This window comes from Lepidochelys kempii, chromosome 23 (assembly GCF_965140285.1).
Source record: "Lepidochelys kempii isolate rLepKem1 chromosome 23, rLepKem1.hap1, whole genome shotgun sequence".
In the NCBI taxonomy this organism is placed as follows: domain Eukaryota; kingdom Metazoa; phylum Chordata; order Testudines; family Cheloniidae; genus Lepidochelys; species Lepidochelys kempii.
Genome location: NC_136402.1, coordinates 950457 through 963825, shown reverse-complemented (window position 1 = coordinate 963825; position 13369 = coordinate 950457). Strand labels below are relative to the sequence as shown.

The following is a 13369-nucleotide window of genomic DNA, read 5'->3' as shown; positions in this document are numbered from 1 at the left end:
CCTCGTTTCCATTTTATACCAATGCTCCTGCCCGTCCCCCCCAGGGAGCTCTGCCCCCCCCGCGCCCGGTGCCACCCCCTGCTCTGCCTTGGACAGACACTGGTGAGTGCACCAGGAGCCCTGCAGCAGCCCCCCCAGCGTGTGTCACAGCGTGGCACGAGGCCCCTGCCCACAAGCTTCAGCCAAAGGGGCCAGGTCCGAGGCTGGCTTAGCTCAGTGCCCACCCAAAGCCTGGCACAGGTTGACCTAGGCTAATCCAGCACGGTGCCAGCCCTGGGCATGTGTCCCTTAGCAGCTGGCTCTGCCCTGGGGGCCAGTAGCCTGGGCAAGACAGACGGACTCCCGGGGCTGATCTCCCTGCTCTGCATGTCACTGCAGCTGGACGAGTTGTGTGGCCCCCCGCCCTGGCCCCCAGCCTGGGCAGGAAGACAACGGCCAAGGCTCGGCCCCAACTACTCTCGAGTCCCCCAGCGCTCAGGGGATGGGAGAGCGGCTCCTGTCCTGGGGGGGGGGGAGTGGGGAGGAGAAAGTCGGCTCCTGTGCACTCAGCTTGTCTCCATTAAAGAACCCCAGCGGGTGCGACGCTCACAGGTGTGTGGGTAGGGCTGGGGCCCAGGCAGGCGCAGGAGAGGAACGGTTTCCTTCTTTCCTTTATTCAAAGAAATCTCAGTGTAAAAAACCAATTTAACAGCTAGCCCAGCGAGCTCCACGCCCCACACTGTAGACAGACTGCCAGCGACAGGGGGCTCAGACGCGAGAACGGGCCCTGCCCACCCCCGCCAGTACCGGGAGCCAGGGGGCTGCGGCGGGCCCAGGTGCTGGCTGGCATCAGACACCGAGCGGAGGCAGAGCTGGAATGGGGGAGTGAGTGCCCCACGGCCACAACTCGCTCCAGGGACCCAGCCCAGGGGAGACCCAGCCAGAACGGTCCCTGGGGTGTTTCAAGGAGGTTTATGCCATGGAAAGGCATTGGAGCGTGGGCTGCACTGAGCTCCGGTTAGTGCCAGCCACTGGGAGCACCCTGCAGGCCAGAACGGCCCTGCTCTCCCAGGGACGGGGCGCCCTCCCTGGTATGGACTTGCCCATGCCCCTATTGCGGCTGCCCAGCCCACGGCTGCAGAGCCCTGAAGAGTTAACAGGGCCTAACACACCCACTCCCTGGGAGCCCAAGGGGCAGGCGGCCCATCTCTCAGCCCTGCAGCCACAGCTGCTGGGCTAGGGGGGCCTGGCTGGGCCCATGGGAGGACTCGGCTCAGACACTTGCTAGGGAAGCGGGGGGTGGGGAAGGGAATATACCCACAGGGCAGTGCTGGATCCCTCCAGCCCAGAAACTTCCTGGCCCCTGTTGTTATGCCAGGTTCAGGGCCAGGGTTTGAGTCACCCACCCCACCCACAGTGCTGCCACCCTGATCCCATGGCACCAGCGTGCCTGGAGCCAGGACAGGTCTGACCAGGAAGTTACAGCCAGCATAGTGCCGTGCCGTGGGGCAGGAGCTCGGGGCCTGCTAGGCAGGGGCTGGGCGGAGATGGGGTCCCCCAGGCAAATCAGCTGCTCAGTGGCAACAGGAGGCAGAGCGGAGGGGGGCGGTTGGGGACTGGGCAGGCTGCTCACAGAATTCCAGACCCCCTGCCTGTGGGGCACCCACCGTGCGTTTATACCTCCGACGCTCACGACGCCCATGCCGGGGACATCCTACCACCAGCTCCCTGAGCAGCCCCGCAGGGCGGGACCCCCAGCGGCTGCTCCGCACTTTAGGGAACGGGGCCCCACAGCACCCCAGGCAGGCATGGGCTGTGAGCGGCCAGCACTCATGGGGATCTGGCTATTTAAATCTTTCCCAACCAGACAACCCCCCCCCAAGATTATAAAGGCTGGTTAAGCAGAGGAACAGCACCAGAGCCCCAGCGAGGCCCTGCTGGGTGGGCAGGTGTCTGAGACCCCAGGTGTCTGCCACTAGCAGTTTTCACAGTAATTATTCTGGTAAAAAAAAAAGTTTAAAAAAAAAGTTTAAAAAAGTGGAACCAAGGACACCAAAAAGAGCCCTTGGTGCAGCGAAGGCCCCGCCCATGTGGCCGGGGCACAAACACGCAGCGGCTGCTGGCGCGGGGAGTTTATAACCCAGGGATATTCCTACAGACCCGGCTCGTGCCGGTTCGAGTCACCCTCTCCGGACATGTGCCGCTCTCTGCTGTATACACGCGGCCAAAGCCCAGCGGAGCAGGGGCAGCCCCTGGGCCGGCGCCCGGCCTCACAGCGTATAGGCATTGCTCATCAGGTACTCCTTGTCGTCCAGGGGGCTCCAGGGCACACTCAGGGACAGCTCCTGGCTCCTCCTGCACAGCCAGACGAAGAAGACGACCACGGAGCCCAGGAGGACAGCGACGAGGATGGCCAGCAGCACGGCCAGGGCCACCGCTGTGGGGAGGAGAGGCCCAGTGAGCCGCAGCGTTCGGAGCCAGACCCCTCCCGGCACAGCCTGAGCAGAGCAGCAGGGGCCAAGGAGTGGGGAGACCCCAGCTGGAGCCAGGGCCAGCTCTGCCCACGTCCCCAGCCCCAGGCCCAGGGCGGAGCCCAGCCCGGCCACGGGGATCCCACCCAGACCGCGTGGCAGACAGAGCGCTCGAGCGCCGCTTACCTCTGGTGGAGTGAACGCCCGGCTCCGGCCCCTCAGCACCCCCTGCAAGCGGGAAAGGCGAGTTGAGACGGGCTGCGCCCTAGACGGCCCCTTTCCTGTCTAGCCCCCTGAGCATCTTCCAACTCCCTGGGTCAGCAGCCAGCTGAGGGCCCGGCCCAGCGCCCCACGCAAACCGCAATCCCCAGGGCCGTGCCGGCCAACCCAGAGCTCCGCCAGCCCCCTACCTAAACCCTGCCTCGCTGCAGGGAGCCGCCCAGGGGGGGCCACGAGCGGCCCCCACGGAGCAGGCACCTCCCTCACCCGCAGCCCCACGGCACTGGCGTAGGCACAGCTCCTCCTGCAGGTAGTTGTTCTTGTTCCCCTTGCAGCCCCCGTAGACGAACTGCTTGCAGGCCTGCGCAGCCGGGTCGTAGTACCAGCGGGGGAAGGCAGCGCGGCAGGGGCCGGTCAGGCGGGGCGCAGCACAGGACTCTGGGGGGGACAGGTCAGCGCATTAGCACAGGGACTTGGCTCCCCACTCCCTGCCCCACAGCACCAGCTCTGCCTTACAAGGAGGCGCCCACAGAGGCCGGTGAGCCAGCCTGCTCCTACCCCCGCACTCCCCCCGGCGCCAGGAGCCCCGGCCACGGCCCGTGCGGTTTGATAGGGCAGGGACAGAGGTCGCCCAGGGACTGGCCCCGGCTCCTCGCCCTTTGGCACGCGGCGTCGGGGTGTCAGGAGGGGCAGGCCTGGGACTCAGAGGCCCACACCGGACCGCACTCACCTGAGCACCTGGCCAGACACTCGGCCTCACTCAGGTAGTTGTTCGGGTTCCCTCCGCAGCCCCCGTAGGTGAACTGGCGGCAGGTTTTGGACTCCACGTCGAACCACCAGCGTGGGAAGGAGGCACGGCACAGGCCGGTGGCGGCTTTGGCAAGGCAGCGCTCTGGGCACAGGCAGGGCGAGGGAGCAGCGTTAAAGCTCTCGCCTAGAGCAGGGGGGCACGGTTATCCCCCGCCCCCAGGGGGTCCCCCCCCCAGCAGCCCAGGACAGAGGAACCGCTGCCCCAGCAGGACCCGGCTTGCTTTCCCTAGGCTCACACACTTGGTGCATCGCCCCAGTGGGGTAGGCTCAGTAACCCGCCCCCAGGTCACCTGCTCCAGCCAGCGTCCGTCCTGCCACTGCAGCAGACGGACGGACACAGCCCCCGGAGCGCAGGGAACCGAGCCCCTTGTCTCCGCTCCTGCCAGCGCCGCTCGGATCTCCCCGCGAGTCGCCGCTCAGCGAGGGGGCAGCGTGACCAGTTCTCCGGACACCCACCCCCGGCACGTGGCCTCACCGCCCAGCCCATGGGGCCCCGGCCCACGGGGCAGACGAGCCTCCCCAGAGGCATGGAGAAACGTTACCTTCGTAGGTGAAAGTGTTGTTGGCCGGCTGGACGCGCCCACGGGACTCCTCTGGGACAGAGAGAGAGAGAAAACAGGCATGTCAGGGCGGTTCGCGGCAGCCGATCCAGCACCCAGAGCTGCTGCAGAACCAGCTCCAGGCTCCCTTTGCAGGGCAGGTCCCTACTGAGCCCTGCAGCCAGGTGCACCTCCGTCCTTCCAGGCCACCGCCCCCGTTCTGCAGACAGGCCCAGGGAGACTCACGCCAGGGCACAGGGAGGCAGGGCAGAGCCAGCAGTCTCAGGCCCTAGCCCAATGCCCTAAGCACGGCCCATGCGCCCTGCTAAGGAGGGGCGCCAGGTGGCTTTAACGCCCCCACTCAGCCCCAGAGCACCAGGCTGGATGCTGCAGAGCCGCGGGGGTCACACGGGAGCAGCCTGAGGCCGATGGCGGCCGTTGCAGATCGTTCTCCAGCCGGTAACTCCCGCAATACCTGGCCACTTATTCAGACTCGGGTGGGGTGGGTCCTGCCCCCACTGTCCAGGCACAAGGTTCCCAGCCCTGGACGCAGCCCGGGACTCACCGCAGGGCAGGAGGCAGCCCCCGGGGGGAGGAGACCTCAGTGACCCTGGCCTGAGCATTCTCCCTGCCTCGGGGGGTGGGGGAGGAAGGGGGCAAGAGCGGGGCTGAGGGGCTCCAGAGTCTGACATGCAGACCCCCGCTCTCAAGGGAATGGGAAGCCGGAGCCAGGGGGAACAGCAGCTGCCAGTCACTGGGAAGGGAGGGTCGAGCCGCCACCATCAGTGCCCACGATCCAGCTCCACACAAGCCCTGGGCTAAGGGGAACGCCAGGCCTAGACGGGCTGCAGGGCTCACCAGGGCTGGGCCGCAGTCAGCAGGGTGCTGAGCAATGCGCCATGAGATGTTCCTGGTTCACCAGAAGGGCACATTCCTGGCAGCTGCTTATCTCAATGCTACGCAAGGGAAAGGCGCCCGTCCCCAGCAAGGAGCCACTCAGCATGTCCTGTTTATCAAAGTCAGGGCTGGGAGAGCCCTAAGAGGGCTCTGTCCCAGGGTGGGGAGCAGGATTGGTCCCTACAGAAGAGCCAGAAACCCCTGCCCTCCTCCAGCGGCAGGGGCTCCTGATGCTCACCGTCTGCACTCTGCACAACTCTGTGGCTGGCCTGCGGAATCTCGTTCACGTCCTCCCCATCTGGAAATCAAGGGGGGTTAACGTCAGGCCTGCGCTGAGAGCGAAACGCGCAAGCCAAGCATTCCCCCTCCACTAGGCCAGCCTGCTAGAGGAGGCCGCGTCAGTGCCCGTTGGCTATGGGTACCGCACCTGGCGATCTATTGCCTTGCAGCCGAGCTTGGGGTTCCCTGGAGCCAGGACAGATTATTGTCCGTGACACAGACTCTCCTGAGTCCCAGCCCCTTCGCCGCGAGCCCATTGTGCCTCTGAGCAGCTCAGGGGCGAGAGACGTTTCTTCCCTAGTCTCCTTCTGCTCCTGCTCGGTCCCCAACCCTGCCTTAATGCTCCCTGCCTGGCAGGCGTGTGCTGCGGCCGGGCACCCCACAGCCCCCTAGACCTTCTGCCAAGCTACGCAGCAGCCAGGCCACACGAGGCCGCAGCCCGAAACGACAGCGGGACCCCCCCGCGCACTCACCTCCGGCCGCCACGCACCTCGCCCGGCAGTCGTCCTCCACCAGGAAGTTGTTGAGGTTGGCCCCGCAGCCGCCGTAGGTGAAAGGCTGGCACGCCTGGCTTGTGGCATTGTACCACCACCGCGGGAAGGCGGCCCGGCACTTGCCCACCACCTTGGGCAAGAGGCAGAGCTCTGGAGACGAAAGCAGAAGCGTCTCAGCAGCGGTAAGCTCACGTTTTGTAAGCGCCCGACCCCGCGGCACAAACCGGACCCAGACGGGCCCTGCCCCGAGCGGCCGGCAACCTAAGCACAGCACAGACGGCCCGACGGACGGGGAAATCTACAGACAGCTGGTCAGCGCAGCAGGCCACCCGCGCACTCAGCCCACCCAGCCAGGCGTTAGTCGGCGTGGCGGGTAAGGAAGCAGCCTCAGCTCCTCCCGTGGCCAGGAGAAAGTCCGAAATGGCAGCTTGGCCGAGAGGACACTGCGCGGAGGGGGCCCCCCCTCGGCAGCCATCTAACCACTGCAGAGCGAACGCCGCTCAGACCTGTCCCGTCCGCTGGGTTTGGCAGCGGTTCTCAAACGGTGGGTCGGGACCCGGTTTTAATGGGGTCGCCGGGGCTGGCGTTACACGCGCTGGGGCCCAGGGCAGAAGCCCGAGTCCCGCTGCCTCGGGCCGAAGCCCTGGGTGGCGGAGCTCAGGTTCGAGGCCCCCCAACCGGGGCTGTAGCCCTTGGGCCTTGGCTCTGATCTCCCCACCCAGGGCAGTGCGGTTCGGGCATCTGCACGTGGTGCAAGCGACGGCCTGGGATGCCAGGCCGAGAACTGGGCCAGAGTGTTGCAGCCATTGCTCTGCCGGGTGGAGCCCAGTTTCTTCCCACAGCTGCAGGACCAGGGCTATGGCGGGCCGAGAACCCCAGCTCTCCCCAGGGCTGCCTGTAAAGGTGAGGGGCTGCCCCCCCCCGCCCCGTGTGGAGCCCCCAAAATGCTTTCTGGTTTTCACAGCACTTCTTGCAAAGCAGTTTCTAAATTAGACCCTCCAAGTGCTTCCTGGTTCCAGGACTGGTTCCATGGTTGGTAAACAGGGATTTAGCAAAGGCCTGGCAGGAGGCCGAGGGGAAAGCAGGATACGCTCAGAGAGGCTGTTCGGGGTTTGCCCGCCCTCCTTTCTGTGTTGTTTCAGGTGGAAGCAGGTCTCCTCCGTTCCCCACCCCGTCAGTGTCTGGGCCAGGTCCGGATTAACTCTGTACCCGAGGCGCCTGCATACAGCCAGGGGAGCCTTCTCCCAAACCAGCTAGCACAGCGGGAGGGCAGCCTTGGGGCCACAAGCAGCGCTCAAGCCAGCTCTCCAGCACCTTCCTCTTGCTTGGAACGAAGCACAGGGGTGTCAACCCCCCTTAAAACGGTCAGACACGCAGGGCACCAGGAGCCAGCAATGCCTCCACAGCCAGGCCCCTCCCGCCTGGCCAGAGCCAGACTTGTTTACAGAAATCCCCATTGCGCAATCCCAGCTCCAGCCCCTGCGCCAGGGGCTGCACAACAGGCCGCCAGCGCGGGAACAGCCCTGAGTGACCCAGATGCAAACCTGACCAGCTTTCTCCCACAGAACCGTGACCCCAGGAGGAGCCGAGGTCCCGGCCTGTTTACAACGCACTCCTCCCACAAGGGGCAGGGAGGCTGCCAGCTAACAGTCGCTGCATTCCCAGCTCCTGGGGGGGGGTCCCCATAAAAACCCCTTGGCTCTCCGTGCATCAGAACTCACTTCCCCAAGTGCCTGCTGCAGGCTAAGCCTGCTGTTCTCCAGGCCCACGGCCAGCCAGGGGGTAGCCAGGCCCCAACGGCTGTCCTTTATTTTAACCCTTTCAGGCTTGAGCCACCATAAAGCAGCAAAGACTCAAGCCCAGTGGCCTCCCCCCGCCGCTTTGTAAGTCACCTTTAAAAGGCAGGTAGCAATGAAACAAGTCTCCGTGCCCAGCCCCTCAGCCAGTGTCCCTGTCCCGGACCCCTCAGTCCATGGGGCTGGGAAGAGGAAGGAGGAGTTAGAAAACAAAGGGATCAAAGCAGCTTTCCATGTCGACCTATTCTGCCAGACAAGACAAGCCCCTAATGCAGCTCCCAGGAAAGGCAGGTAAAAGCCTCCATGGGGCCCCTGCACCAGCCCTTCGGCTGGTTGATCAGGGAGCCGGGGAGGGGAGGAAGCTGTGGGAACAGAGGCTCGAGCCTCCCATGACTCCTCCAGCGCGGCGAGTGCCAGGAACGCCAGCTGCCAGGCAGGGCAACTGGAGCCCCCCCGAGAACACCGGCGCACCTGTTCCTGGCACAAGCTATTCCGGCCAGAGCCTTCGGTGACCCAAAACAGGCTGGACTGGCTTTGCCACCCGCAGTTTCATTCTGGCTCACGCCCCGGAGCTGCGGCTCTGCAATAACCCGAACCCCCGGACGCTCGGTTTGCTGAGGGTGCTTGCCACCATTATTTACATGGGGGTAGCATCTCAGAGGCTCAGTCCCAGACTAGGCCCTCTCCCCCCACGAACCAAGAGACACCCCCTGCCCCAAAGCAGTCCCCTCCCAGGGCCTGATCCAACCCACTGGCCTCAGTGGGCTGCTGGCTCAAGCCCCTGGCGCCCAAGCCACGTGTGTGAGGTCAGAGAGGTGCCCTTATCTGTGAGCTCGCTCAGCCCCCTCCCTACCCCGCTGCAGCTCACAGTGGAACAAGGCAGAGAGGCAGGAGACATGGGAAAGCCCCGAATCCCTGCTCTCTATGGCCCCTCTCAGCAAGGGAGCCGCAGTGACACTTTGTGCTCCTTGGTGGCGCTGATCGACTAAAGCTGCCAGGGGCTGGGGTTTGTTCAATGCACCAGAGCTCACCAGGCCGGCATCGTCCTCTCGGCACACGCACTGCCCACTGCAGGCAGGGCCTGAGCCAGACGTGCACTCGTTTACTTCCCGCTGCCAACAGGAGGCCCACCTCCAGTCTAGACAATACCGAGTTCCTCCCGCTTTCCTTGGAACAGAGGGCTTCATTGAGAGACGGAGCTATGATTCACTCCACTCAGACACAGGGAGGGGCGGGGGGGAGACAGATGCTGTGAACCTGTTTGCTCTGCTTCTGTTCGCTGAGGGTTTGTTCTGTAATCCCAGACACGTAGGACCTGAGAGAGGAAGTTCTGAGCCACCGATCAGACCGTGACCTCCCTGGGCCAGGAACTGGGTCGCCCTGTGACCCACTGGTGTGGGCAGCTCCCAGGTGTGTACAGCGCCTGGCACAACGGGGCAATTGCAAAGAATAATTCTAGCCCCATCAGAGGCCACTCCAGTGTGCCCACCCAAGTTTAAATGCAAGTTGCTTCCTCCCTGCCAATGGAGAGGCGGGATTGGAGTGAGTATTTACCTGCTGGAGTTTCTCACATCTCCACTACACCCCTCCCCGCCCCTCCGGAAGCAAGTGACCTGCCATTGGGCCGGGCAGGGACCGGCCAGCAACTGAGACATCACAGCCAGGGCACGCAACAGCGTAGTTACCACCTTGGTGTGACCCCAGCACACGCCCTCCCCAGCCAGGCCACCGTGGTTTCAGGAGACCAGTTCACATCGGCCTCATGACTCATGGCTGGCGCACGCATGGCTGACGAGCCAGGGGAGGGTCACACACCAGGTTCCAGAGGAGCTGCCAGCCCCGTGGGCACCATTTCTGCTGCCCTGAGCCTTGTGCAGGCGTTTAACCCAATCCAGAGCGGGCATGAAGCAACCCATGTCAGAAGGGTGGCACTTTGCACCTGTCACGGAGCCCCCGGGCGATACTCTGGGCCTGCTCCCCATGAAGCCAGGCAGGACTCTGGGGCAGTCGCCTTCCTGGGAGCAGCCTGTCTTCAGGACACACAGCTCACCCGGCTCCAACTTCCTGGGTCTGACCTCGGAGCATTCAGCATCCTGTGCCCCTCCGTGCGCTTCCCACAGCGAATCCGCTCAGGCAGGGTCCTGGGGAAGCCAGAGGGTCCTGCCCCCCAACTCCGCAGCCAGACGGGACTCTCAGCCAGCCAGTAAAACAGAAGGTTTACTAGACGACAGGAACATGGTCTAACACAGAGCTTGCAGGTGCAGAGAACAGGACCCCTCAGCCGGGTCCATTTCGGGGGGCAGTGAGCCAGACATCGTCTGCCCTTCACTCCATGTCTCCAGCCAGCCCACAACTGAAACTCCCTCCAGCCCCTCCTCCTCTGGGCTTTGTCCCTTTCCCCAGGCCAGGAGGTCACCTGATTCCTTTGTTCTCCAACCCTTTAGCTCTCACCTTGTAGGGGGGAAGGGCCCAGGCCATCAGTGGCCAGGAAACAGGGTGTTGGCCATTGTCTGTGTCCAGACCCCTGCACACACCTGCCCTCTAGGGCTCTGCAAGGATCACACACCCTTATCCCACCCCCTAGAGACTTAAGAACTGCCTAGGGGAAACTGAGGCACCCCCACACTATTCAGAGGAAACAGTAAGAACAGTCCCACTTCGTCACACCACCGTGCAAACAACAGCACAAGGAGACTCAGACCCCCCCTCCCGCACTGAGTTTCCCTGCCCCAAGGACAGAAATCGAGCTGCCCTGGCCTGGAGAAACACGGGAAATAACCCCTGAGCCATGGACGTCTCGCACGGGAGGAAAGCGCTGTGCAGGGCACAGAACAGCAATGGCGCTAGCTCTGGAGATGCAGCCGCTGCAGGAGAGCCTCCTGGCCTGTGTTCGTACGGCCCCTCCCTCGCACACCCGGCCCCTCCCTCGCACACCCGGCCCCTCCCTCGCACACCCGGCCCCTCCCTCGCACACCCGGCCCCTCCCTCGCACACCCGGCCCCTCCCTCGCACACCCGGCCCGTTCTCAGCCAGCCCTTAGACACTCCCATAATAGATGCGGTTAGCAGTTTTAACAGCCCTTTGAGTGCAGGAGGGTGACCAGCTCCCACCCCACGTGTGTGAATTCAGCATCCCACAGACTGCACGTGTCCAGTAACAATTGAGGCTATCCCCTGTGATGCTCTCACACTTCGGCCTCACCGGCGCCCCTCTGAAATTCTTCAGACAACCCTGAATCGGCAGGTCCCGAGTCTCCGGACCACACGGCCTCAATGAAGGGCAAGTCCCTTCATCTTTGCCACCCCCCAGTTTTAGCTCTGGGGAGCTATCGCGTTCCCGGGGCCCCTCTGTGTCTCTGCACATTACACCCTCAGAACAGACTCGTCTACGGGGGGAAACCGATGCCATTTATATCTATTTAAAAGCCAAGTCCAGTTAAACAGTGCGAACCCGTGTGAGCACTTGGGTTTCCTCTCGCTGGCGGGAACAGGGTTAGGTTAAGCAGCAACAAGCTGTTCTTCAACCCAAATCGGAGCAGCCACCCTGAGGGTTGCACCCGTTTAACTAGCCCTGTTTAAATTCACCCCTTGGGTTACACCGGTGCAGGGTGAGCTCACCCGTGGGAGGCCGGGGCCCGCAGAGCAGACTGCGCTCACCAGGAAGTTGTGTTGTTGACAGGGTGGAGGTGGGGTGGGGAGAGGAAGCTGCAGAAAGCTTCCTGCTGGAGGCCAATGACCTTCAGTCGGCACAGTCAGAGCAGCAGGGCAGAGGAGCCATCTTTACCCCGCGGGGGCTGGTTCTGGGTTACAGAGGATTGCACGGTACACCAGGGAAATGGCAGCGACTGGCACCCTCTTCACCTGTGAGCCCCGGTTCCGCCCCAGGGTCTGCGCTGCTCGGCTCCCCTGCAGCCTGGGCCTTGGCGCCCCTCCATGGCGAGCTGCCTGGGGCTGCCCTTAGCCGGATGTGACTGGCCCAGGTAACCTGATCCTGGCTCCGAGAGCCCCGCCAGCGTCCCTTTCCCTCCAGCCCCTCTAACAACAGTTCTGGTGCTGACAATCCCTAGTGTGGGGCGAGGCGGGGAAGGAGGTGTCTTGCGTACCCCAAGTTTCGCTTCACTTGAACACTTGCTTACAAAATCAGACACAGAAATAGGGACGTGTCCCAGCACAGGAGTACTGAACAATTGCCGACTTTCTCACTTTTACCATATAATTATACAGTAAAGCGACTGGCCTATAAACAGGGCACTTACATTTCAGTGGATAGGGCACAGAGCAGTATAAACAAGTCATTGCGTGAAATTTTAGCGCGTACGGACCGTGCCAGGGCTTTTCATGTAGCCTGTTGTAAAACGAGACCAGTCTCCAGATGAGTGGACGGACCTGGCACCCCCCAGGGTAAGCACACCCCCGGGTGAGAACCACTGCGGGAAGTGACTAGAGGGGAGGGCAGGCACTCTCCTATTGAAACCTGATCCCATCCGCCTCCAGGGATGAGCAAGGGCGTGAGAATGCCCATTGCTAGAGCCCCTGCCCCAGGAAAGGATAGCCCAGAGACAAGGTGGGGGAGGCCATCTCTGTTACCAGCTTGGCTCTCTCACCAACAGCCGCTAGTCCAATAACAGACATGACCTCACCCATTGTCTCTCCAATATCCTGGGACCCACAGAGCTACACAGAGGATACTCGGCCCAGTGGTGAAAGCACAGGGTGCAGGGGTCAGGACTCCTGGGTTCAGGTCCCAGCTCTACCACCCCGCCTTAGGGACAGCAGACCAGCTCTTTGGGTCAGGTGGCACCTTCTTGCTTTGTTTGTACAGCCCCTTGCACAGCGGGGTCCCAGCCCACAGTGGGGCAGCGAAGGGACCTTACAGGAGGCCTAGCCTCGGTAAAGAGCTTTGAGACCCTCTGCCAGAGAACGCAGTGTAAAGGCAGGGGCAAACCTCAGTGAGGTGCAGCCACTTCTGGGGTGGGAGGGCAGCAGGCAGAGGGGACCCTTTGGCCAGGGACACGAGCGCAAACACCCTGCCAGTGCCCTGGGACTCAGAGTCCGCTTCCGGCGGCTGTTAGGGCTCCCCCACCCAGTCGAGTCACTCACACACCCACCATCTGGCTGCACAGCGCCAGGGAACATCCACCACCCTGCCAGGTGGTTCTTCCAGGAAGCCTCACCAAGCCGGGGTGGGCTGGCTGGTGTGCGAACCCCCCACCCCGGTGTCAAGACGGGCTCCCTTTTGCTGGGGACCCCAGCCAAGGGAGGCTCCCGCGGCCCCCGGGCGGGGGCAGGGCAGGGGGTGAAGTCCCTGGCAAAAAGCCAGGCCCTGAAGGACATTGAACAGGTGTTAAAACCCCAGCAGCAGAGCTGGGGACTGGGGGAGGGGAAGCGATCCACACCCCTGGCTACAGCCCCAGGGTTTGACCCGGAGGCTGCCAGGGCAGCAACTGGGGTCACACGCCCCCGCCCCACAGTCATGGGGAGCCAACGAGCAAGGCCCCCCTTCGGCCTACACCCCTATCCCCACAGGGCTCCCCCCATCTCTCACCCATGCTCCCAGATCGCACCCCCACATTCTCCCCAGGGGGCCCCCTATGCCCCCACTTTCCTAACGCCCCCCACAAGTCTTCCCAGCGCACTCCCCACACCCGCTCAGCACCCACGCCCCTTATCACACTGCCCCCGCCCCAGCTGTGCTCCCAGCCCCGCCCCCAGGTCCCCCCGGCCTTACCCGGCGGCCCCGGCGCGGGGCTCCCCGCGGGCTCCCCCGACCCCTCGTGGCCCCGGACCCTGGGGCCGAGCGCGGCCAGCAGCATCAGCATCAGCAGCCCCGCGCGCCCCATCCCGCGAGCGGCTCCTACCGACTGAGCCCGGCCCGGCCCCGGCCGC

At 63.8% G+C, this 13369-nt stretch overlaps 1 protein-coding gene across 5 annotated transcripts; it reads right to left on the bottom strand.

Annotated features, from left to right (window-relative positions):
* Positions 1-637: 637 nt before the first annotated feature.
* On the bottom strand, positions 638-13369 carry SPINT2 (serine peptidase inhibitor, Kunitz type 2). 5 transcript variants are annotated; one of them, XM_073322324.2, is made up of 8 exons: positions 13212-13368; positions 5668-5838; positions 5154-5213; positions 4022-4072; positions 3400-3603; positions 2937-3107; positions 2637-2678; positions 638-2416 (listed from the first exon to the last, which is right to left on the bottom strand). In XM_073322324.2, exons 1-8 carry the CDS (start codon positions 13321-13323, stop codon positions 2250-2252), a joined length of 978 nt encoding a protein of 325 aa, XP_073178425.2. In that variant the 5' UTR covers positions 13324-13368; the 3' UTR covers positions 638-2249. The 5 variants fall into 5 exon arrangements, with proteins under 5 accessions (XP_073178425.2, XP_073178426.2, XP_073178429.2 ...); XM_073322325.2 differs by having other exon boundaries at positions 3400-3561; positions 13212-13367; XM_073322327.2 differs by having other exon boundaries at positions 2359-2416; positions 2861-3107; positions 13212-13369.